General features: G+C 43.2%; 1 protein-coding gene across 1 annotated transcript in view; it reads left to right on the forward strand.

Moving 5' to 3' along the window:
* usp53a (ubiquitin specific peptidase 53a) overlaps window positions 1-23929 on the forward strand; it is a 75623-nt gene that overhangs the window by 24780 nt on the left and 26914 nt on the right. Inside the window, exons 5-10 of the mRNA XM_079491632.1 lie at window positions 2914-3024; window positions 7582-7664; window positions 8143-8227; window positions 9191-9337; window positions 15635-15784; window positions 22603-22777. Of these exons, the coding sequence (XP_079347758.1) occupies window positions 2914-3024; window positions 7582-7664; window positions 8143-8227; window positions 9191-9337; window positions 15635-15784; window positions 22603-22777 (751 nt within the window). The remainder of the gene's footprint in view (window positions 1-2913; window positions 3025-7581; window positions 7665-8142; window positions 8228-9190; window positions 9338-15634; window positions 15785-22602; window positions 22778-23929) is intronic.

The raw sequence follows: 23929 nt of genomic DNA on the forward strand, positions 1-23929 counted from the left end.
GTGAGATTTTTGGACAGAATCTGGAGGAGTAATATCAAAAAATGTGTTTTACAAAAGTCGGCCTCCTGGTGGCGCTATAAAAGGCAGATGCGGAAAATGCAGGTCAAAGGTTTGTCCTTGGCCTCTAGGGAGTGTGCATGCAACGTTTCACGCAGATCGGTGCAGTTTTAGGTAAAAAATTTGAAAAGCTGCCTCATGTTGACGCTATAACAGGCCGTTCTGGAAAATGTGGGGCAGAGGTTCATCGTTGGCATCCAGGGAGTGTGTGTGCAAAGTTTGGCATCGACCGGGTTTAACGGTGCCGGAGATTAGCTGGTAACGGACGGAGGGAAGGACGGACACACACACGGACGGAGTGCAAAACATACTCTCTCCCCATGCCTTCGGCCTGGTGGAGACAACTACAAAAAGTGCCCCTCGTGGCACAGGTCTCCACCAGGATAGGAGCGTTTGTGATGTTTGGACAAAATGTGTAGGATTAATATAAACATGATTTTTATTTTTTATTTTCTTTAGCAATAAAGTGCCTCCTGGTTGTTCTACATGGCAAACACGTAACCGTATATTCATAATGCTTAGTATTAGTACTGTTATAAAGATGAATGCAGGAGCTGGACGTGTTTTCAATAATTGGCTGGCATACATGTACATTATACATGACCGATCCGTCTAAATCTGAAGGACTAATATAAATGTATGTGTTGCACATAAGGTGGTGCTCTAAAAAGCACAATTGATATAAATGCAGGCCAGACGTTTTTCCTTGGCCTCTAGGGAGTGTGCATACAAAGTTTTATGCAGATCCGTGCAGTTATAGGTAAAGACGCGACTGGGCCTGTTATAACGCCACCATTAGGCTGATTTAAAAAAAAAAATGTATTTCTTCCTCAGCCTAGTGGGAATGTGCGTGCACAGTTTCACCGCAATGGGACGCTTTGTTCATGATTTTGCGGCATTTTGTTGTAAAAGGGCCATTAGTCGATGTCAATCATAGCCAAATCAGGATGGAATATGAGACATCAGACGGATCTGTTTTGAACACGTGACTATAGAGATGGTGTATACCAATTTGCGTGATGTATGGATACAATCTGTACGAGTAATATAAGAAATGTGTTTCGCAAAAATGGGCCTCATGGTATCGCTCTAACAGCACCCTGGGCAAGACCTACGTTGAAAAGACTATCAGCGGAAGTTGCGGGATTTTAGCGGAAGTATCGCCCAAGGAAATGACGTTGATGCTTTACAAATCAGTTTACATTCTCCGCGAATGAAACAAGTGTTGTGATTGGTCGGGAAAATCCGGGGGAAATACATCTGACGGATGTTCCGGAGGATACGTCCGCCGATAGCTTCTCTGCCTTAGGTTGTGACCAGGCTCTTCTTTTCGCAGAAAAGTAAGCCTGGGACCGAGGCTACTCTAACAGGCAGATGTGAAAGATGCAGGGTGTTTTTCCTTGGCCTCTAGGGAGTGCACATACACAGTTGTACACAGATCAGTGTTGTTATAGGTAAAAACACGAATCGGCCTGTTATAGTGCCACCATGAGGCTGATTTGAACATTTTTAAGTGTCATTTGTTCCTCTGCGTAGTGGCATAATTTCACAGAAATCGCACGCTGTGTTCATGATTTGAGGCATTCTGTTCAAAGCGGACCAATCCTGCAAACTTTGGAAGGCAGTCTTAGCCAATCGGGATGCAATATGGGAAATCGGACAGATCCGTGTTGATCACATGACTATAGAGATAGTGTATACCGATTTGTGTGATGTATGGATAAAATGTGTACGAGTAATATAAAGAAATGTTTTTTTTGCAAAAATCGGCCTGCTCTGGAAAATTTTGGACAGAGGTTTATATTGTAAAATCAATGTTCATTTAACTCTGAGAGTGTACAAATGGAACCAAATGGACCCGTTGACCCCCAGCTAAACTATCATTTAGCTGGGGATGTTAGGTTCATCGTTGGCATCCAGGGAGTGTGTTTGCACAGTTTGGCATCGACCAGGCCGACAGACGGACGGCAAAACATACATAACTAGAAAAAGTGCCCTTCTGGGCACAGGTCTCCACCAGGAGGATAGGACTGTGTGAGATGTTTGGCAAAATGTTTAGGAGTAATATAAACATGTTTGCCTTTGATGGCAATTGGATGATTTGAGGCATTTTGTTCCAAAAATGTGTTGTGCAAAAATCAACCTGTTGGTGGCGCTATAACAGGCCAATGTGAAAAGGGTGGGATATATTCCTCAGCCTAGTAAGAATATGTGTGAAAGATTTCACGTAAATTGCATGCTGTGTTCATGATTTGAGGCTTTTGTTCAAAACGGGGCAATCTTGCAAACTGTGAAAGCCAATTATAGCCAATTAGGGTGGAATATGAAATATCAGACAGATCCGACTTGAGCACATGACCATAGAGATACTGTGTAACGATTTGTGAGATTTTTGGACAGAATCTGGAGGAGTAATATCCAAAAATGTGTTTTACAAAAGTCGGCCTCCTGGTGGCGCTATAAAAGGCAGATGCGGAAAATGCAGGTCAAAGGTTTGTCCTTGGCCTCTAGGGAGTGTGCATGCAACGTTTCACGCATATCGGTGCAGTTTTAGGTAACACATGTGAAAAGCTGCCTCATGGTGGCGCTATAACAGGCCGTTCTGGAAAATGCGGGGCAGAGGTTCATCGTTGGCATCTAGGGAGTGTGTGTGCAAAGTTTGGCATCGACCGGGTTAACGGTGCCGGAGATTAGCTGGTAACGGACGGACGGAAGGACACACGGACACACACACGGACGGACACACACACGGACTGAGTGCAAAACATACTCTCTCCCCATGCCTTCGGCCTGGTGGAGACAATAATAATAATATAATAATAATTATTATACTGATATATGCCTTATTCTTCTCAGGAGAACATTCTGGAGAGGATCCACCTCCACATTGTGCCTGAGGAGACCGACGCCTGCACCTCAAAGTCTTGCATCACGCACCAAAAGTTTGCAATGTCGGTGTACGAGCAGGTAAATGAACGACCTCCCATGTCGGGTGGAAACCTTGCATCTTACTTTTCAATTTGGTTCCAAACTATCATTTAGCTGGTGGACCCCCTGGAACTCCCTCAAGGACCCCTGGGGGTCCCCGGACCCCACTTTGGGAACCACTGATCTAGGGCACTCATTTACGGAAAAAGCATGAAACGTTCACATGTGGAGATGCAAGGTTTTCTGCCCGACAACGGCGATAATATTCAGCACTGCAAATTGAACTCGATGAACTCATTTTCTGTGCTACCCCATACCGATGTGAGGATGAGAAGTTGACAGCTAATTTACCACGGCTGAATTATTGCTTGGTATTACTGCACCACTCCGTTGGAAAGGGTGTTGATTGTAGGCAAGGCAAGTTTTATTTGTCTTGCACATTTCAACAACAAGGCAATAAAAAATGCTTTACGCAGCATTGTAGTATTCTTGCCTAGTATATTTTCTCCCACGTTGCTTTTAAAGCACTTAAACCCTATACATCATCAATGACTGCAGTCCTCCAGAGGTCTATATACTATAGGTTCCCTACTTTTTACCCTCTAAGGGCCTTGCAAACGGGGAGCGATAAAAAGCGCCTATAGTTCATTTTCAATGAGACCTGCGTTTTTGCTCTGAGAAGTCGCGGTGCGAGCGTATTTACGTGAGCGCAGTCCCGTGAATTTGTTGCGTGCGTGCTCGTTACGTGCACACGCCCGCGACTCACCAGACCTGGATTCTGTTTAGCTTTTTTTTTACGCTTGCGTTGTTGCGCCCCTCTTCAACAGGCCTGGAGGAGACCTGTGTTGATCCAGGCCCTCTTCAACAGGCCTGGAGGAGACCTGTGTTGATCCAGGCCCTCTTCAACAGGCCTGGAGGAGACCTGTGTTGATCCAGGCCTGGAGGAGACCTGTGTTGATCCAGGCCCTCTTCAACAGACCTGGAGGAGACCTGTGTTGATCCAGGCCCTCTTCAACAGGCCTGGAGGAGACCTGTGTTGATCCAGGCCCTCTTCAACAGGCCTGGAGGAGACCTGTGTTGATCCAGGCCCTCTTCAACAGGCCTGGAGGAGACCTGTGTTGATCCAGGCCCTCTTCAACAGGCCTGGAGGAGACCTGTGTTGATCCAGGCCCTCTTCAACAGGCCTGGAGGAGACCTGTGTTGATCCAGGCCCTCTTCAACAGGCCTGGAGGAGACCTGTGTTGATCCAGGCCCTCTTCAACAGGCCTGGAGGAGACCTGTGTTGATCCAGGCCCTCTTCAACAGGCCTGGAGGAGACCTGTGTTGATCCAGGCCCTCTTCAACAGGCCTGGAGGAGACCTGTGTTGATCCAGGCCCTCTTCAACAGGCCTGGAGGAGACCTGTGTTGATCCAGGCCCTCTTCAACAGGCCTGGAGGAGACCTGTGTTGATCCAGGCCCTCTTCAACAGGCCTGGAGGAGACCTGTGTTGATCCAGGCCCTCTTCAACAGGCCTGGAGGAGACCTGTGTCGATCCAGGCAACAACGCCTGCGTTCCTGGCTTCACGTTTGCAAGGCCCTATACACAAAGTTTCTTCACCGAAAATCGCCGCTCTACTTTGAGAAGTTTACTTTGAGAGTCATCTTAATTGTACAGTCCAACACCTGCACATGTTCGGACGTGTAGGCTACTAGCCTTTGCATAGGCCCTTATATTTATTTTTTCCTGTTTTAAAATGTACATTGTGTATATTGTGTATATACTATACAATTTCTTACGCCCGGTCATTGTTAAGCCCTAACCACACCAAAGGGTCAAGACGGTTTTAGCGTTGTCCCTGTGGTGTGATATGACCCACGTTGACCCTAGTGATCCAACGCATGGAATTCAATGACACCAAAGGGTCAAGACGGTTTTTAACGTTAACTCCTTGCAACCGTTTGGACCCAAGGAGTTGCATGGTGACCCTTTGGTGTGGTTAGTGCTTTAGTGTACCATTGTTGGAGATTTGTTGTATACTTTGTGTAGGTTTCTTGAGGTATATCATGGATGTGTTATCTGGCTGTTGTGAAATTTGACATGTACGATGTAGCATTGACGTGTCATTTTGTTTCTGCCTCTTAGCCAGTTCACACTTGTAAAAGAGACTCATTTTCGTCACCGCTAAACCCCTTATCCCTAAACTTCTTTGCCCTTTTTTACTATTTTGCTAAACATTTTTGAATAGTTCAAATGGCCAGTCTACAAGCTCACAACGTGTCAATGTAGATTGGCTAGTTGAACTGTTCAAAAATGTTTAGCAAAATAGTAAAAAAAAAAAGGCAAAGAAGTTTAGGGATAAGGGGTTTAGCGGTGGCGAAAATGGAGCCCTCCATCTCGATGTGTTTTTTACTGGTTAAATAAAGGTTAAATAAATAAATACAAGCTCACGACGCGTCGTAACATGACGCGCTCTGAGCTTGTAAATCTACTATTTTTTCCACAAAATAGTTAGAATAGTCAGAATAGGGAAACTAAGGCTTCAAGTGGTAAATTAAATTATTTTGTCAATGAATGCACCAAATTCCAAACTTGCACCTTCTTACAATTCAAGGAATAAATTCGACCCTTAAAAACGCAAAGCTATTTTGCAGACTGAGTGGGCATTGTTTCTCACGGAGAGGCACATACATCACCGTCTGAGACACTCCTGGTCTAATCTGTCATGTGTGGACATTGGGTTACCCCACTGGAACAGGGAGGTGAGCCAGTGGGAGCCCCCTGGTCACATTCATTTCAGAGCAGGGGTGATGGGCAACTTTGACGATGGCGAGGGCCAATATATTTCACTCTCTATTTCACTCTCACTCCAGAGGGGCCACATATATGCATATTACTGTCGTAGCAAAAAATAGCCGATCTACAAGCTCAAAACGCGTCGCAATGCGACACGTTTTGAGCTTGTAGATCAGCTATTTTTAATTTTTGCTATATTTGAATTGAAAACCTGAATAATTTTTTGCTATTTTTGAAATGGAATCCTAAAAAGTAAACTTTTTTTTTAAATTGAATTTCAAATGCATTTAGTTATAGTTATGTTAACTTTATGAACATTTAATATAACTACATTGGATACAAAAAGACAATAACATTTGAATACTAGTCATTAAAGTACTAGTCATTTAATACTAGTCATGAAGTAATTAAAGCGGGTTTGGAATTGTAACAGCTGAAATCAATACTATATCAGTATTCTGATATTAACACATTATGTGCCCTTTTATTCTTTCAAAATGGCGACCCAGGGTGCCCACTTTTAGACCCACTTTTTGACATTTATTAAAAAAATGTCAAAAAGTGTTAACATGCGGGCCGCATTAACTGAAGGTGAGGGGCCACATGTGGCCCCCGGGCCACCAGTTGCCCACCCCTGTTTTAGAGCAATAAGATGAATCATAGATACAGAACACAAAACATTTCCAGTTTGCACACACCCACACCCTAACTCTGTCACTTTGATTCCCATCCCTAAATCCCACAGCGATGATCGTTATCACCATATCCAGTCTTTGAACAACAGCCCACTGTAGTGTAATTATTGGTGACACACCTTTAGATCAGCCGTCAGTGAATCTGCTTTTTTTCCCCACTCCATGGCGCTCATTTCACGACTATTGGATTGTCACAGAACACACACACACACACACACACACACACACACACACACACACACACACACACACACACACACACACACACACACACACACACACACACACACACACACACACACACACGAGCAGAACACACACACTGCTAGATCATGTGAGTTGCACTTGGGTCGATACAGGATTGATGACCTGAGAAATTAAATCTGACACATGATATATCAAGCTCTGAGAAGTGTTGAGCTAAAAAAAATCAAACTCTTCTGTCACCAAGGCTACTGTTGCCAGTGATGTAGCACTGGTGGCAACAGCGGCCTTGGTGACAGAAGAAGAGTTTGAACTACACTAAAACTACATGAAAAGAAGAAAAAAAAGTCATCCACTTTCGTGATAGAAACCACACCCAAAATGGTCCTTTTTGACTCCGATGATATCCAGTGCCACCATTTGTGACCAAATTTGACTGAGGGACTGCCATTGGATTTTTTTTAAATTTCATGTCATATAAAAGCAGGGAATCATAGCTTTAAATTGACATATTGGTTGTTCAGTTTTACCCACCAGTTTTGGAGATGTGGATTATAGAGTAATGTCTTGCAGAAAACAGCAATTTGAGAAAACAGGCTTGAAAGGTTCACTTCTGTGGTCTCTAACATTACACCTAGCTACATTCTTTTCATATTTACATGTCGATTTCAGCTCTGACTCTTATTCCAGACATGCTCTAGTATGTGAACTGGAGAGTCTTCCTGTGCTATTAACTCATTTTGGAAAAAAAAGTGTTTCTCCTCTGGTGAAAAGCTGGAATTTGCGTGATGGCAGGCTCTCAGTCAAATCTGGTCACATTTCCCCACAAATGACCCGCTGACTTGAGTAAATGAGTACGTGGTAGTGGCCGAGGGGAGCGTCGCTAACACCCTGCTGTGCTTTCTACCCTGGCTGTCTTGCAGTCTGTGTGCCGTAGCTGCGGGGCATCCTCTGATCCTCTGCCGTTCACCGAGCTGGTGCATTATGTCTCCACTACTGCCCTCTGGTAAGACACCGGTTTGTTTGCATATCTGTGGCATATCTGCATTAACCACTTAGACCCATATAGACCTGAGGACGATTCTACAAATGCCTTCTAAATCCTGACAGTTTTATGAAAAACCTATATTTCTATGTCAGTCGTTCTCAAACATTTTCATGTCAAGTAACCCCCAAAAATATATGTAATTGCCCCGCCGAGCCCCATCTGAAAATATGTTGTTCCAGAGACACCCCCAGAAGCAAAGATTTGAGTTAAAAACTTTGGCTCTGAAAGAATATTCTCTTAAGTCTTAAACTGGCTATTGTTGACATGTTTTCCAGCTGACGTTTTTCACACCACGCATGCGGTGCTGCCAAACCGCCCACAGCCTGTCTGCAGTCTCTCGTTTATTTCCCCTCTTCTCCTGGCGTTTCTTTCTAACATCATCTTTCTTTCCTGACAATCTGCAACTCCGTCGTCTCCTCCTCCTCCTCCTCCACAGCCACCAGATGAATCACAGGAGAGATGAGTCATTTGGGGAGGTGTTGCAGGCGGCCAGCACCATCGGAGACATGCGCAACTGCCCAGTAAGTAGCAGAACACTTACTGTTAATGTACTGTACGTGTTACGTGTGCACGGGGTGTGTCAGTCACACTCCCTCCCAAAGTCGTGACGTCAAAACCATGACCCCTGGGTCAGAAAGACACATTGTTTGAGATGCTGTATATTTATATATCGGTATCCACCTTAGAACGGTGTGGCTCCACTTCATGTGGCCTGTCAAGTCAGTCACTTACTGTATGAAGTCAGTGTCTAAAAGACTCTAGTCTATGACCCTCTCACACACACACACACACACACACACACACACACACACACACACACACACACACACACACACACACACACACACACACACACCAAACTTTATGGATAAGAAATTAGTTGAAAATAAGCAGTGAATATCAAACCTCTCATTCTTTGAAGTTATGAGCCAGGCAAAACAACTTTGGGCTCCATTTTCGTCACCGCTAAACCCCTTATCCCTAAACTTCTTTCCCTTTTTGAATAGTTAATCTAGCCAATTTACGATGTCTGCTTGTAGATTGGCTATTTTAACTATTGAAAAATGTTTTGCAAAATAGTAAAAAAAAAAAAAAGGCAAAGAAGTTTATGGATAAGGGGTTTAGTGGTGACGAAAATGGAGCCCTTTGTGTTTGGCTTACGCTCTGAATGCAAAGGCACTCTTTGAAGTGACATCTTTTTTTTTTTTATTCAAAAAATCTCAAATATGCATACACTGTAAACAATCATACATAATCATATCGCACATATACTGTATCCCCTCCTTACCTCCCTCCCTCTCTCCCTCCAGGGAACAAACAGGGTGCTTTTGTACCAAGTTATTAATTTAATACGTTTTAACAGCAGGGCATAATTCTTGATTCAAGCGTCTGCCGCTTCTTATCCGTCAAAGAGTGTGTTTTGCCAATTGGTAATCCTGGCTGTCGGCTAATGGTCTCTTTGTCTGTGTCTCTCCTGTTTCCAGAGTAATTGTGGCCAGAGGATTAAAATTCGTCGGGTACTCATGAACTCCCCAGAGATTGTCACCATAGGCTTCGTCTGGGACACGGAGCAGTCGGACCTCACCGAGGACGTCATCCGCTCCTTGGGCTCGCATCTCAATCTCTCTGGGGTAGGTTCTGTTGTTCGTTGCGGCTGTGCTGTTATTGTTTGTTAGTTTTTTTGCCAATACCTGAATAGCTGTTACTTTTGTACAGTGGAGTCGTTGGGACGTAAAGAGTGCGGGGACAAATGTTTTTTTGTTTGGGGGGGGGGGGGGGGGGGGGGGTTAAAATAACATTGATTTTACAATATTATTTGGGGGTCCCAGAGATAGAAATGCCATTAAATGGGTGTCCGTAGCCTAATGCATGTCAAACTGGGGGTCCTTGAAATGAAACTGGTTGACAATCACTGCTAGAGCCGTCAAAATCTTCTCTTATGGGGTCTCTGGCATATCTTTTCAAATGGGGGGTCCGCGGGATAATTAATGTCAATTTGGGGGACCTTGACGTGAAGAAGTTTGGGAAGCCCTGGACTAGACTACAGCCTGAATGGTCATCGCAGCGAGAGGCAAGCATGCAGCGCCGGTCAGGGATAATAGTGCGGGGGGACATTCAGACCCTTCTGACCCCCTCTCCGGCGCCGGTGCTTTTATATAGACCAGGCAACCTGCTGCTCTAGTGGCACTCAGGCCCACTCCCGTGGCTCACAGTTTCTGTTGGGCAAAGAGTTATGTAAGGGAATAAGAAAATCTAACTAAAACTAAGTCAATTAGGCAGTTTTTTCTTTTCTTTTTTTGTATTATTTTTATTATCTATTCTCTACTGCACATTATTTTTGGAGGATCGTGTATGAGAGTCTACTTTCTCTCTCTTTCCCCCCCGTACATTTTCATCATAATTTATTATTGTAGTAGGCATAAAGTTATTATATACTTTGCTACTCCAGACAGATTTTTAATACATTTTTGGGCCAAAAATGGCTCTTTTGAATAATGTATAAAGGTTGCCTACCCCTGATACAGACAGACATAAGTCATATCAGGACTCATAGGGATATTTCACTTTCAAATAAAATAAACCAAAAAGAATATATATATTTTTTTATTTAACCAGTAAAAACCACATTGAGACTGAAGTCTCTTTTACAATTGTGAACTTAATGAAAAAAGCAATGGAAAAATCATGGCCCCCACAGGCATTAGAATATTCTTCTGAAGGATGAGGAGGCTGTGATTTCCATTTCTATTACTTTTTCCATTTATTATTTATACATGGATATTTTTATGTTTATTTTATTTGAAAGCGAAATATCCCTTTTAAGTAAAAGTTGGCCGATCCAAAATAAATATGTTGTGTGATATTATTAATTAAAAGGCTTATTCAAAGACTGCTACCCTGTACAAATGTTATGTTGTACTTTAGCTGTTGAAAAATAGCAGAAAATAGCAGATCTACAAGCTCGTAGCGTGCCACTCGGTGCCGCGCTATGAGCTTGTAGATCTGCTAACTTGTAGATCTGCTAACTTGTAGGTCTGCTATTTTTGAAAAATCGTGAAAATGTGCCTGAAATCTTTGACTATATATTATTACAGAGCGAGTTTTTAACTCAAATCTTTGCTACTGGGAGGGTCCCTGGAACAACATATTTATAAGTTGGGGGTCGGCGGCCAAATTTATTTGGGGTCCTTGACATGAATATGTTTGACAACCACTGACATAGAAACATGGGTTTTTCAGAAAACTGTCACTAGATTTAGTAGGCATTTTTTTAATTTCGACGTCAGGCCTAAACGGGTTAAAGATGTAAGTTGCATACGCATTGGCTGTACCAAGAAAAGATATGCATAAAAACCTTGACCCCCCTGAAGGGCGTGAGCCTCAGACCTCTTTCCCCTGACGTGCTCGCTGCGTTGTCTGCATGTGCGTGTCCATGAAGAAGACAGGTTCATGGCTGCTGTATTTCTTGACCCACTCATGACGGGGTCAGTTTATTTTTGGTGCGACGGCACATATGTGGGGAATAAAGTAGGGATTTATTTCTCTGTAAGTCGGGGTCATTGCGTAAGCAGCAGCCAGCGCCCAGTCAGTGCCCACTTGGCTCTCCGCCCTGCTGATGAAAAAAAGCCCCTGCTGGCCTGGGTCAATGTCTCCAAAACCCCACCCGTGTGTGTGTGTGTGTGTGTGTGTGTGTGTGTGTGTGTTGTGTGTGTGTGAGCACATGCGCGTGTGTTGTCTAGTTTAACCCATTTAGACCTGAGGACGATTCTACAAATGTCTTCTAAATCCTGACAGTTTTCTGAAAAACCCCATGTTTCTATGTCAGTCGTTCTCAAACATTTTCATGTCGAGGAACCCCTAAAAATATATGTAATTGGCCGCCGACCCCCATCTGAAAATATGTTGTTCCAGGGAGGGACCCTCCCAGAAGCAAAGATTTGAGTTAAAAACGTTCGCTCTGAAAGAATATTGATTCAAAGATTTGCGCCCACATTTTCACGATTTTTCAAAAATAGCAGACCTATACAAGCTCGTAGCGCGGCACTCGGTGCCGCGCTACGAGCTTAATAATCCTTAAAACACCAACAGGGGTTCCCGCCCTGAATGCATTAAGTAGTGCATATTTGTGTTTTGTTTGTGGGTGTGCTTGAGGTGGCTCTGTTATTCGTTTGGCTTGTTTATTTTCACATTTGACTTGATCAAATACACACTCAGTGTGTCTCCAAGCCCTTCTTATGCGAATAGAGTAGAGTTGATGCTGTTACAGCTGCCTTCTTCTTAGATAACACATGTTCAGATTAGAACTTGTTATACTTTATCTGTTGAAAAATAGCAGATCTGCTATTTTTGAAAAATCGTGAAAATGTGGTCCAAATCTTTGAATATATTATTCTTTCAGAGCGAACGTTTTTAACTCAAATATTTGCTTCTGCGGGGTCCCTGGAACTACATATTTTCAGATAATTTTTGGGGTCCTTCACATGAAAAAGCTTGAGCACGACTGACATAGAAACATAGGGCTCCATTTTCGTCACCGCTAAACCCCTTATCCCTAAACTTCTTTGCCATTTTTTTTTTTACTATTTTGAAAAACAATTTTGAATAGTTCAACTAGCCAATCTACATTGACACGTTGTGAGCTTGTAGACTGGCCATTTTAACTATTCAAATATGTTTAGCAAAATAGCAAAAAAAAAGGCAAAGAAGTTTAGGGATAAGGGGTTTAGCGGTGACGAAAATGTTAGTTAGTTAGTTTAATTTATTGTCCACGTGTGGAAATTTGTCTTCGGTCTCAACAACAGTAAAAAACAAACGGTTACAACAACAGCAACACTTACACAATTATTTTCTCATGCCAAAAAAGTGCAGGACAACAGTGGCAAATACATTGAAAAACAACAAATCTAACGAGACTTAGGGTAGTATTATGTGTGTCTTAAGTACTAGGTCTTATTACTTAACTTAAGACCTGGAGGCGTGATCAATGCCATTTGGCTATTCTGAGTGGCCAAACAGCATTGACCACGCCTCCAGGTCTTAAGTTAAGTCATAAGACCTGGTACTTAACACATTTTGTGCCCAAAACGTCTGTGGACGTCCTGGGTATTACCGCACGTGCATAGCACAAGACGTCTGTGGACGTCTTTGAAAAAAAAATATATATATATATATATATATATATATTTTTTTTTTTTTTTTTTAAATCAGAAAAATCAAAACACTTTTTTTTCCTTTTTTTTTAACACGTGGTGCCAAAGTTTGTGTTTTCGCCATTGAGAATGCATTTGGCGTTTAAATTAAATAACTCAGAAACTATAAAACATTTCAAAGTAAAAAGTTCCAGCATGTGTCTCCACAGTCAGCTGAATTATAAAAAATGTGAATGGATTTTCTAGGTGAAAGTGATTTTGGGAAGTTTTGCGTGGGCTCTCAATGTGTTAAGACACGCATAATACTGCCCATGGTATCATTTAGTGCCTTAATGGCATTTGGGATGAAGGAATTAAAAAAAAACGTTACGGTTAGCTTTTGGTACTTTGTACCGTCTACCAGAGGGAAGTAGTTCGAACTCCCTGCAGAGTGGATGAGAGGGGTCGTTTTTTTTGTAGAATCCAAATGGGTTATTAACTTATTATTCTTTAGTTCTAGTGAGTACAAAATGTTTCACTCTGTGTGCAGGATGGACTTCACCGGACAACGGAAAGGGAACAACAACAACGACACAAATCAATCGGTGCAGTTCACACGGGGGCAAACGCTCGTAAGCGTGTGAGAATTGTTGCATAACAACCTTTTCCATTGAAGTATAGAAAGACCCTTTTTTATTTGACAGATCCCCTCCCGTCGCGCCTCTCCAGAGTTCCGAAGGCATTCCATCACAGGGATTAGTCTACCACCAACTCACTGGAGCGCCACAAAGACCTTGATTCATTGGGCCATTTCATGTGACTCTCTCTGGTGTTTAAGGAAGGCAGCCTCCCCCCTGCTTTGAAATCCTTTGTCTCAGACGAGGAAAAAGAAAAGAAGGCGAGAGAGAGAACCGGCCGTTCTTGTTTCGCCCAGGCAGCCTGAAACAAGTGGCCGTTACACAACTCTCTCTCCTCCCGTTGTTGGCCCCTGCCTGCCCTGCATGTAGACTTGAGGAAGTGTGGCATGGTGGGGCGTCCCAAGAGAAGCCTGTTGTTTTCAAAAAGTGTGTGAGGATCAAGCATGTTGCTTTTTTCACCATTTCATCTCGTTTTTGAATGTCGGCGTACAGAGAATTAACGTCTTACATAACACCACCTGTAGACTTAGTTGTCCCGACTAGTTCCTCAGGGCTCTGTACTAGTCCTCCTTTTGTTTCGCTACACTAAATATATTTGCAGAAAATAGCCTACGGTATCTTCAAGCTCAGAATGCATTGAAACATAATTTGTTTGTGAGCTTATATTGTATATCTTTCTATTTCTATTTTAGCCAAATGTGACTAAATTTGACTGAGGGACTGCCATTGAATTTTGAATTTTCGTTTTTTTCATATATGAAAGCAGGGAATCATAGCTTCAAATTGACATATTGGTTGTTCACTTTGACCCACCAGTTTTGGAGATATGGCTTATAGAGTAATGTCTTACAGAAAACAGCGAGTTGAGAAAACTGTCTTGGAAGGTTCACTTCTGTGGTCTCTAACATTACACCTAGCTACATGTTTAAGCATTTATTTCATATTTATATGTCAATTTCAGCTCTGACACTTATTTCTGTTATGCTCTAGTATGTGAAGAGTCTGCCTGTGCTTTCTCCTCTGGTGAAAAGCTGGAATTTGCACGATGGCAGGCTCTCATTCAAATCTGGTCACAAATGTTTGCCCCGGAATGGGGTTGATGCGGTTCAGTCTGATTGACCCAACCCCTCCAGTTACAGACTAGTACAGGCTCTCCCCCTGATGCTATGATCGGTTCACTGATCAAGTCATTATTTTGCCCCGCTGGGGGAAATGGAAGCATATCAAATTGAGTGCAGTGCCGCCTGTGTAGCAGCATGTACACAGTACACCTCTTTTATAAGCTCACTCTGAGCATCGCAGGCCATACAGGCTGTGACGGCGGGCCCTGATTTAAGCCGGCCCTTATCTGTGTTGATTGTCAGATCAATTGGCAGTTCATTCCCTCGGAGCTTAATCCATAAACAGATGGGGGTAACTGATCCCGCTAGCTATCGGCATCACTCACTGAGTCACTGCCCTGCCCACTTGCTGCTGGTGCAGCATTGATGCCGTTGAGTAATTGATCAATTTGTGTGTGTGTGTGTGTGTGTGTGTGTGTGTGTGTGTGTGTGTGTGTGTGTGTGTGTGTGTGTGTGTGTGTGTGTGTGTGTGTGTGTGTGTGTGTGTGTGTGTGTGTGTGTGTGTGTGTGTGTGTGTGTGTGTGTGTGTGTGTGTGTGTGTGTGTGTGTGTGTGTGTGTGTGTGTGTGTGTGTGTGTGTGTGTGTGTGTGTGTGTGTGTGTGTGTGTGTGTGTGCGTGCGTGCGTGCGCGCGCGCGCCAACCACTTCTACATAACATCTCAGAGCTGGGCTATAGGTGCAGACTATTTTGTCTTTATATTTGGCAGCCTAGGGCATATGCACAGACTGGTTGTTAGAGGGTTCCAACAACTTGGGATGCCCAAAAAGGAGGCAAAAAGGCTGGCAAAGTATTGTGGTGTCTCTGCTATAATTGGCAGCCGTCATATATGGCGGAGACGCTGTTACTTATACCCATAGAGTACTGAGTGACATGCCTGTTGTATCATGAAAACACATGCCATGACTTTGCAGATGTAACTTTAATGCACCTATAATATTTGTGTCCTTGTCTGCATATCCTTTGTGTGGACATAAATAAATGGTTAAAATGTGTGTGTGTGTGTGTGTGTTTGTGTGTGTGTGTTCTGTACATGCGTGCAGCTCTTCTATAGGGTGACGGATGAACACGCCAAAAAGGGAGAGCTGCTGCTGGTGGGCATGATCTGCTACTCCAGCCGCCACTACTGTGCCTTCGCCTTCCACACCAAGACCTCCAAATGGGTCTTCTTTGATGACGCCACCGTGAAAGAGGTAAGAGAATCAATGTACACACAATGGTAAAGATGCATAAGATGCACCTTGTAAAGTGAGGTTAAACGACGTATTAAAGATGGAGTGCCATGATTTTTTCCCACCCTAAAACATGATCATCAGGTATTATTATAATATGAGAGAGAACTTTTTCCAAAAAGTGTACAGTATTTGTTAAAATCATGCTTTTATGTGGACACGCCCACCAGCTCATTAAGTATGCCTGGTTTGCCTGATGGGTGGTGATCCACCTGAACTGAAGCTGCACCCACTGCTGTAGTTGTATGATAAAGGGGGAGGGGTTAGGGGAGGGGCTGATAGTGTGATGTCACTATATTACTGTTTATTTCATTGACTTGTTTGACTGTCAAGGGTTCAGCCTCCAGGAAGAAACCCTAAATACAAAGTGAATACACCATTGCACATAAAAACGACTCCAGGGTGTCTAATGAAGTACTGTCACCTCATAGACACATGAAAAACTGGAAAAATACAAAAATTCTAGCACTCCCTCTTTAAAATATTTTACCACTTAAAGGAGCATTCAGTGATTCGGAAAAATACCCGGTCCACCCGGTAACAAGATGTGCACATGCACACGCTCTACAGTGGGGGAAGTACAACAGACCAACAGCATGTGCACCAATGCCCGCCCCACTCGATCATGATTGGAGGAAGGCCCCTCTCATCCTGATTGGATGAAAGCTTTGCCACCCAAAGCCCAAACCGAAACTAGGGTTTTTTGACCCCAGGGGCTCACTGGGGACAGGGAGGAACTCCTTATATGGTTAGCACACTTTATAATAGGGAGGATTATCCAAAAAATAAGAAAAAATAAGTGATATTTGAATTAAGTGAAATCACTGAATATACCTTTAAATCCTATAGGGGTCTATCCATGGTCCCCAACTTTTTCTTTTTTTTCCTCCCCCTCTACACTAAATCCTGTTGGTGAATATTATAGCTGATTTGGGTACAAGCTCCCACTGTAACGTTTTGTGAGTTTGTAAATGACCTATTTTTCACCAAATGTGTGTTTATTATGCAATGCCCAGAATAGGGACGCTAGGGGTTGAAGTGGTTGACACTGAACTTAACGACTGAAACTGAAGCCGAAACACAGCTTCAGAGTTGAATTGACAGTGGGGGGGGACTTTGCTGTGTGTGCAGAATGCTTGCCTACTGAAACCCGCACCCACCAGATATTAAGCCATTTTGGGCGGGAACCCCTTTGGGTGTTTTAAGTATTATACTTTAGCTATTGAAAAATAGCAGATCTACAAGCTCATAGCGCGCCACCGAGTGCCGCGCTATGAGCTTGTAGGTCTGATATTTTTGAAAAATCGTGAAAATGTGGTGCAAATCTTTGAATATATATATTCTTTCAGAGCGAACGTTTTCAACTCATATCTTTGCTTCTGGTGTTGGGGTCTCTGGAACAACATATTTTCAGATGGGGGTCGGCGGCCAAATACATATATATCTGAGGGTACTTGACATGAAAATGCTTGAGAACCACTGACATAGAAACATGGGGCTTTTCAGAAAACTGTCAGAATTTAGAAGGCATTTGTAGAATCGTTCTCACGTCTAAATGGGTTAACCCATTTTGGGCGGGAACCCCTTTTGGTGTTAGCATTATGTTATGCTTTAGCTATTGAAAAATAGCAGATCTACAAGCTCATAGTGCGCCACCGAGTGGCGCACTATGAGCTTGTAGGTCTGCTATTTTTGAAAAATCGAAGAACGACTCTCATACATAGCTTTTTCAGAAAACTGTCAGGATTTAGAAGGCATTTGTAGAATCGTTCTCACGTCTAAATGGGTTAAGAAAACACCCCCATGCCATCTCATTGAAATGCGCAGCATTTATATATATACGGCGTGCGCACATAATTAATTTAGCAACAACCCACATTTTTAGTAGCCCAACTGCATTATACTGTTGTTGTTGTTGTTGTTGCATTCCTCCAGAGTAGCACAAAGTGTACAAAATGTGCTGCATTTCCGGAGCTGATGGGAGTGAGAGAGTAGAGGGTCTTAACCCATTCTGACCTGAGATCAGATTCTAAAAATGTCTTCTACAGCCTGACAGTTTTCTGAAAAAGCTATGTTTCTGTCAGTCGTTCTTCGATTTTTCAAAAATAGCAGACCTACAAGCTCGTAGCGCGCCACTCGGTGGCGCGCTATGAGCTTGTAGATCTGCTATTTTTCAATACCTAAAGCATAACATAATGCTAACACCAAAAGGGGTTCCCGCCCAAAATGGGTTAATTCCGTCTCTTTTATCAACATCAGCGCTCTCTGTATCGCCCGATAAGGGCTCCATCGATCGCCCCGTAAGGAGAGCCCAGGTTGATGAGCCTTAATAGACGGCTCTCCTCCCTCGCTCTCTCTCTTCCACAGCATTCCCTTTTCTCCCTCGCCACAAAACACTGCAGTTCTTCAAATAAGTTGCTGGTTTGAGTCTTCACTGATAAGGATAAGGACAACTTTATTGTCCATTACATTTACATAAAATGGAAATTTGTCTTTGGCACACCGGCAGTCAGTTACAACAATAAAACATTACATAAAATACACAGATGCATTAAAATACTATATAAAATGCATTCACATAAACACAGCAACAGTGATCGTGAACAGTGGGTGTTAGGTGAACTATTTAAACATTTTCTTATTTAAAATGTCCACAGCAGTTGCACAAACAAAGTTTTGTAACCCTTCTTCTTAGCTGGTTTTGCGCTAAGCCTCCTGCCCGATGGCAACAAGTCAAATTCAGAGCGAAGAGGGTGGGTAGAATCATTGTAATCTGAATTGCTTTTTTGGTTATGGAGCGGTTGTATATGTCCTGAAGTTGATTTAGAGTGTTGCAGGTCAGAGGATGCATACAAAGTATGCCATGCATCCTGACGTCTTTGTGTTGTGTTTTTAATGGGTGATACAGTCACGAGCATTGTGTGTGTGCCCTTTTCTCTACCTCAAAGTGGGGTCCAGCAAAGTGAGGAATACTTTCAGTTCAGTTCAGTTCAGTTTTTTTTTCCAGAATGGTGGACATACAGTTCATACTACATAGCACACATAATTTCCATTTTTTTTCCTCTACTCCTTTTGAGTGTCCGTTGCTTATGTCCTGTCTGATATCCGAAAAAGGGCTAGGGAGAAGCCATAGGCTTGTCGGGCCCTACCCCTGGAGGGCCCTACCCCTGGAGTCCATTTGTATATTTAGGTGCACGTGTTGTAGGCTGATGGGACATCTATCTGCCTACATAGTGCATACATTCATGTTGTCCTTAGATATATACATTCATCTACACATATTCATAAACATACACATATATAAGCATACATATACTTTAACCCATTTTGACCTGAGATCAGATTCTAAAAATGTCTTCTACATCCTGAAACATAGAACATAGAAAAAGCTATGTTTCTATGTCAGTCGTTCTTCGATTTTTCAAAAATAGCAGATCTACAAGCTCGTAGCGCGCCACTCGGTGGCGCGCTATGAGCTTGTAGATCTGCTATTTTTCAATAGCTAAAGCATAACATAATGCTAACACCAAAAGGGGTTCCCGCCCAACATGGGATAAAGAAGGTTTTCTGAGCTCAATTGCACCCCAAAAAACTGAACTTTTAACATTCAGTAGATTTTCTGTGGTGTGGGGTTTTCTGGCTCAAACAGGTGCTCTGAGCTTCCTGCTGTTTGTGATGTAAGAGACAGAAAATCCCATATATGTCAATGGGATTTACCAGCAGATGTCACTGTTTTCACTGTCTTGCCTGTTTTCATTGCAGCTCAGAAGACTTCCAAACCCCAGAGAAAACTCTAGACCACAGAAAATCCACTGAATGTTCAAAGTTCAGGCGTTTTTGGATGTAATTGAGGTCATAAAACCTAAAAGAAAAACGAAAAATTAAAATAAATGAAAATTAATGTCTATGTGAAACCTTTAACCCTATAATTATACTGAACATTTTGTACTGTCAATTTTGGGGTCCTTCACATGACATTTTTGAGAACCACCGCTCTTCGTGTACTCACATGTGAGAGCGTTTCTTTTCTCGAGCCCCCTTCCCCATATCCTCCTCCCGCCCCATCCCATCCCACAGTGTTCTCTCTCTCTCTCCCAGACTGCGGTGCAGCAGCAGCTCTGCTGGCTCGCTGTCAATCCATCAGTAGCTCTAGTGCTGTGTGTGCGCTTCCTTCCTCCCCTCCCTGGATGGAATGTAGGAGCTGCTATAGTGACTAGTGCCAGCACAGAAATGTTGTTGTTCCAAAATATGATTACAAAACATTGATTCATATAAAAGGATTCCAAATGCCAAATTATATATATTCTTGTGTGTGTTGGGGTGGGGTGGGGTGGGGGGGGGGTCGGGGGGGCATTTCCAGCGTTTCTAGCATTGCGGGAGTAAAAGTTCTCCGTTAATTTACTGTAACTCAGAGTTAACCCATTTTGGTGTTAGCATTATGTTATGCTTTAGCTATTGAAAAATAGCAGATCTACAAGCAAATAGCGCGGCACCGAGTGGCGCGCTACGAGCTTGTAGGTCTGCTATTTTTGAAAAATCGAAGAACGACTGACATAGAAACATAGCTTTTTCAGAAAACTGTCAGGATGTAGAAGACATTTTTAGAATCTGATCTCAGGTCAGAATGGGTTGAATGAATGGAGTTGCACTTTATCAAGGGAATGTGTGCAATATCTCTGTTTTCTATGTTGGGTGTTTCATGGTGTTTTTTCCTTTTCTTATGTGAACGTGTATGTTATTTGTATGCAGCTGTGACTCTCTCTCCAAGACAAATTTCTCCCAAGGGAGACAAATAAAGACAACCTTGAACCTTGAGAGTGTAAAGAATACACTCTCGGTTAAACTCCCTGCCTTACAATAGGGTACTAGAAATGGTGCTCCTACCGGAGCACAGGTCTCCGCCAGGTCGGGTAGGACGGTTATTGTGGGCCAGCAGTGTTCGGAATCCAGTCATGACTACTATGGGCACTGGCATTTAGGGAGTCTGTGTGCACATGCACATTTTTCACTCCGATCGGTCCAACCAACAGTGCTGGCGGAGACAATAAGAAGTCACTATAAGAGCTCCAGCCTGGACTGGAGCCCCCAGGCGTACTTGAAGTGCACATTGCTCTGCTGTGTTAATATTGGCTCACTCTCTCAAACCAACACGCAAAGGTTGCTTTGTGTGTCTTTGAAGAAGTTTGTGCTGCATCTCGGGTTTCCTCTTTTTTTTTCTTTCTTTCCTCTCGTCTCTTCTTTCACCGTCATCCATGGTGTAATTCCCTTCACTAACGCCACTCCCCTTTCATTGGATCATCTCTTCGCTCCTTGTTACCCCCCCCCCCCCCCCTCCCAATTCAATTCAATTCAATTCAATTCAATTCAATTCAATTCAATTCAATTCAATTCAATTCAATTCAATTCAATTCAAAGGGCTTTATTGGCATGAGAAAACATACGTTTACATTGCCAAAGCACAATACAACAATACAGCAATACAATCAAAACAAAAAATATGTACATTTGAACGTCAGAATCTTCAATAGATCAATTTCTATGTTGTACCAAGATCACTGGATGCAGGTATAGTGCAGGAATATACACAATGATTAGTCTTTAGGGTGGTTGTGTTCCGTTTGATATCCTTCTCCTATCACAGCAACTCACGAATCTTGCTGCTGTGTTTGCACATTGTCGTACTTCGCCCAGCAGATATGGGAGTTTTTTGTCATTGGTCATGTTTTCAAAATCTCCGTGTGTGGTTGTAATCTGTGGGAAGTATGTGTCTCTGATGTCTTGGTACAATGGACAGATGGTTAGGAAGTGTAGCTCGGTTTCCACTTCATTTTGTGTGCAGTGGGTGCATAGTCTGTCTTCTCTCGGGATACAGGTCTGCCTGTATCCCTCCCACCCCCCCCTTTATGCTTCTGTCCTCGGGTCCGTACCTCTCCCACCTTCTGCTCCCCTCATCTAAACCTCATTTGCTTAATTAAGGACCATACTAGCATCTGTTAGCTCGCAGACTGCCTTTGTGGTGTTTCTCGCGGCTAGGCACGTACTGCGCCTAAACCCAGCTTAGCTAATGTGATTGTGAGATTCTGCCTCGTGAGTAGTATTTACACAAGACCCCAATACAAAACAATATGCTCTACCTGAAATGTACCACTTTGTCGTAAAAAAACTAAAACAAAAACGTCTTTCTCTCTGTGTGTAATGGGATACGTGAATGTCCGTTTGTGTAGGGTGGCTGTGGCTCAGGAGTTATAGCGGTGGCCGAACGGATTGCGGAGCGGTCTTGATACCGGAAGGTCGCCAGTTCGAATCAGCGGTCCGACACGTTAAAAATTACCACCGCTGAAGTGCCCTTGAGCAAGGCATTGAACCACTACCATGAAATGTTCTATGAGCAGGGCCTGGCTGGAAACAAGTTCTTGAGCTTAGCCCAGATACCCTGGGTAAATATAGTAACTTTGCTTTGCTTTGCATAGTAGAGCAGGTCGTCCAATGATCCCTGGGTCGGCGGTTTGAATCCCGGCTCCTCCTCCTGTCCACATGTCGAAGTGTCCTTGGGCAAGACACTGAACCCTACATTGCCTCCAATGAGTTGGCCGGTGTGAGCTCGCCACCATTGGTGTGTGAATGTGGGAAGTGAGGACGCTGGCGTCGACTGTTCGCCACTTCACCTCCCAATGTATGAATGAATGAACCATTGTAAAGCGCTTTGAGCACTTGGAAAAGCGCTATAAAAATGTAATTCATAATTTGTATATAACATATTCTTTGCCTTCTGCCTTCAGATTGGATCCAGGTGGAAAGATGTGGTCACCAAATGCATAAAAGGTCACTTCCAGCCCCTGCTGCTGTTCTACTCCAACCCAGATGGGAGCGCTGTGGCGGCAGACGATGCCTCGCGAGGCCACAACAACAGCAACCAGTCCCACTACAAGGCTCCTGTTAATGGAGAGGACCATGGTGAGCTCAGTCAGTCCAGTACTTGCACTGTTAAATGGTGTCTGTCCCCCCCCCCCAAAAAAAATACTTTTAATTGAAGAGAGAGAGAGAGATCAAATGTTTCTACATTCAAGCCGTTGTGACCTTGTGTCCAGCAGGTAATTTAGTTGCTTAACCTTTTAAACTCCAACGTTTTTGGAGGGGTCCAGTTGCATTTCTGAATATGTGCAAATTAATGAAAATCTGAATGAAAAAAATAAACCAATTTTTTTTCTAATAAGATCATATTTTAGTAAAAGCACAGTCGCAATAAAGAATATTTAGGTAGTTAGTAGGTAAAAGCTTTTGGATGCACGCATCTGCGTGTGTGGCACTGAAAACATAGTCTTTCACTGACATGCGTCAGAACCTCAGGCTTAGGGCTGAATGCACAGCCTCAACTTGCCCACTGTGATCTTCTCACTTGCGGGTCGAAGTTGTCAGTGTGGGTTGTTAGGGTAACACCTCTGGTGTTAGGTGTGTGATATATTTTTATGGATCTTAATATCTTACGAACACCAGGATGCATCCACCACATTGTTCCATCCACTGTTGAGAGCCACTGTTTCATGTACAGTATTAATTTGCGACAATTTCCTTACATACTGTATATGAGGGTACAGACTGCTGTGCCTGTTTTGTGGGTTTCTCTATGCAGTAAAAGTGCAAAAACTCCTCTAGTCCCGAAACCGTCCCTGCTGAGATGAATTTAAGTCCCAAATACAGTAGATATTTTATAGTCCCTGGGACGTAGGGACCCCCTTAGTCTGGAGCCCCGGACGCTAGAGTTTATTAAAGTTTATTAAGTTAATGATTTTTTAGATGTATTTTTCTAGGCCATCCATTCATATCGTGCGTGCGTGCGTGCGTGCGTGCGTGCGTGCGTGCGTGCGTGCGTGCAATGTAATCACATTTACTTGTGTTGATCATAGTTTGCCTGGTTGTGTTTGAATGACGAGGCCATTGAAGAATGTCTCAAAGGCTTTAGTGACGGAGGTTAAAATCACCATGGTAATTATCAACACCGCATTGTCCGCAGCTGCCTCGTGTCAGTGTCAAACAAATGTCAAATTATGCTTTAGGTTTTTTCAGAGGAGCTCCTCTTGAGATGTGTCAGCGTGTTTGTTCTCATTA

This window comes from Electrona antarctica (assembly GCF_951216825.1).
Source record: "Electrona antarctica genome assembly, chromosome: 21".
NCBI lineage: Eukaryota > Metazoa > Chordata > Actinopteri > Myctophiformes > Myctophidae > Electrona > Electrona antarctica.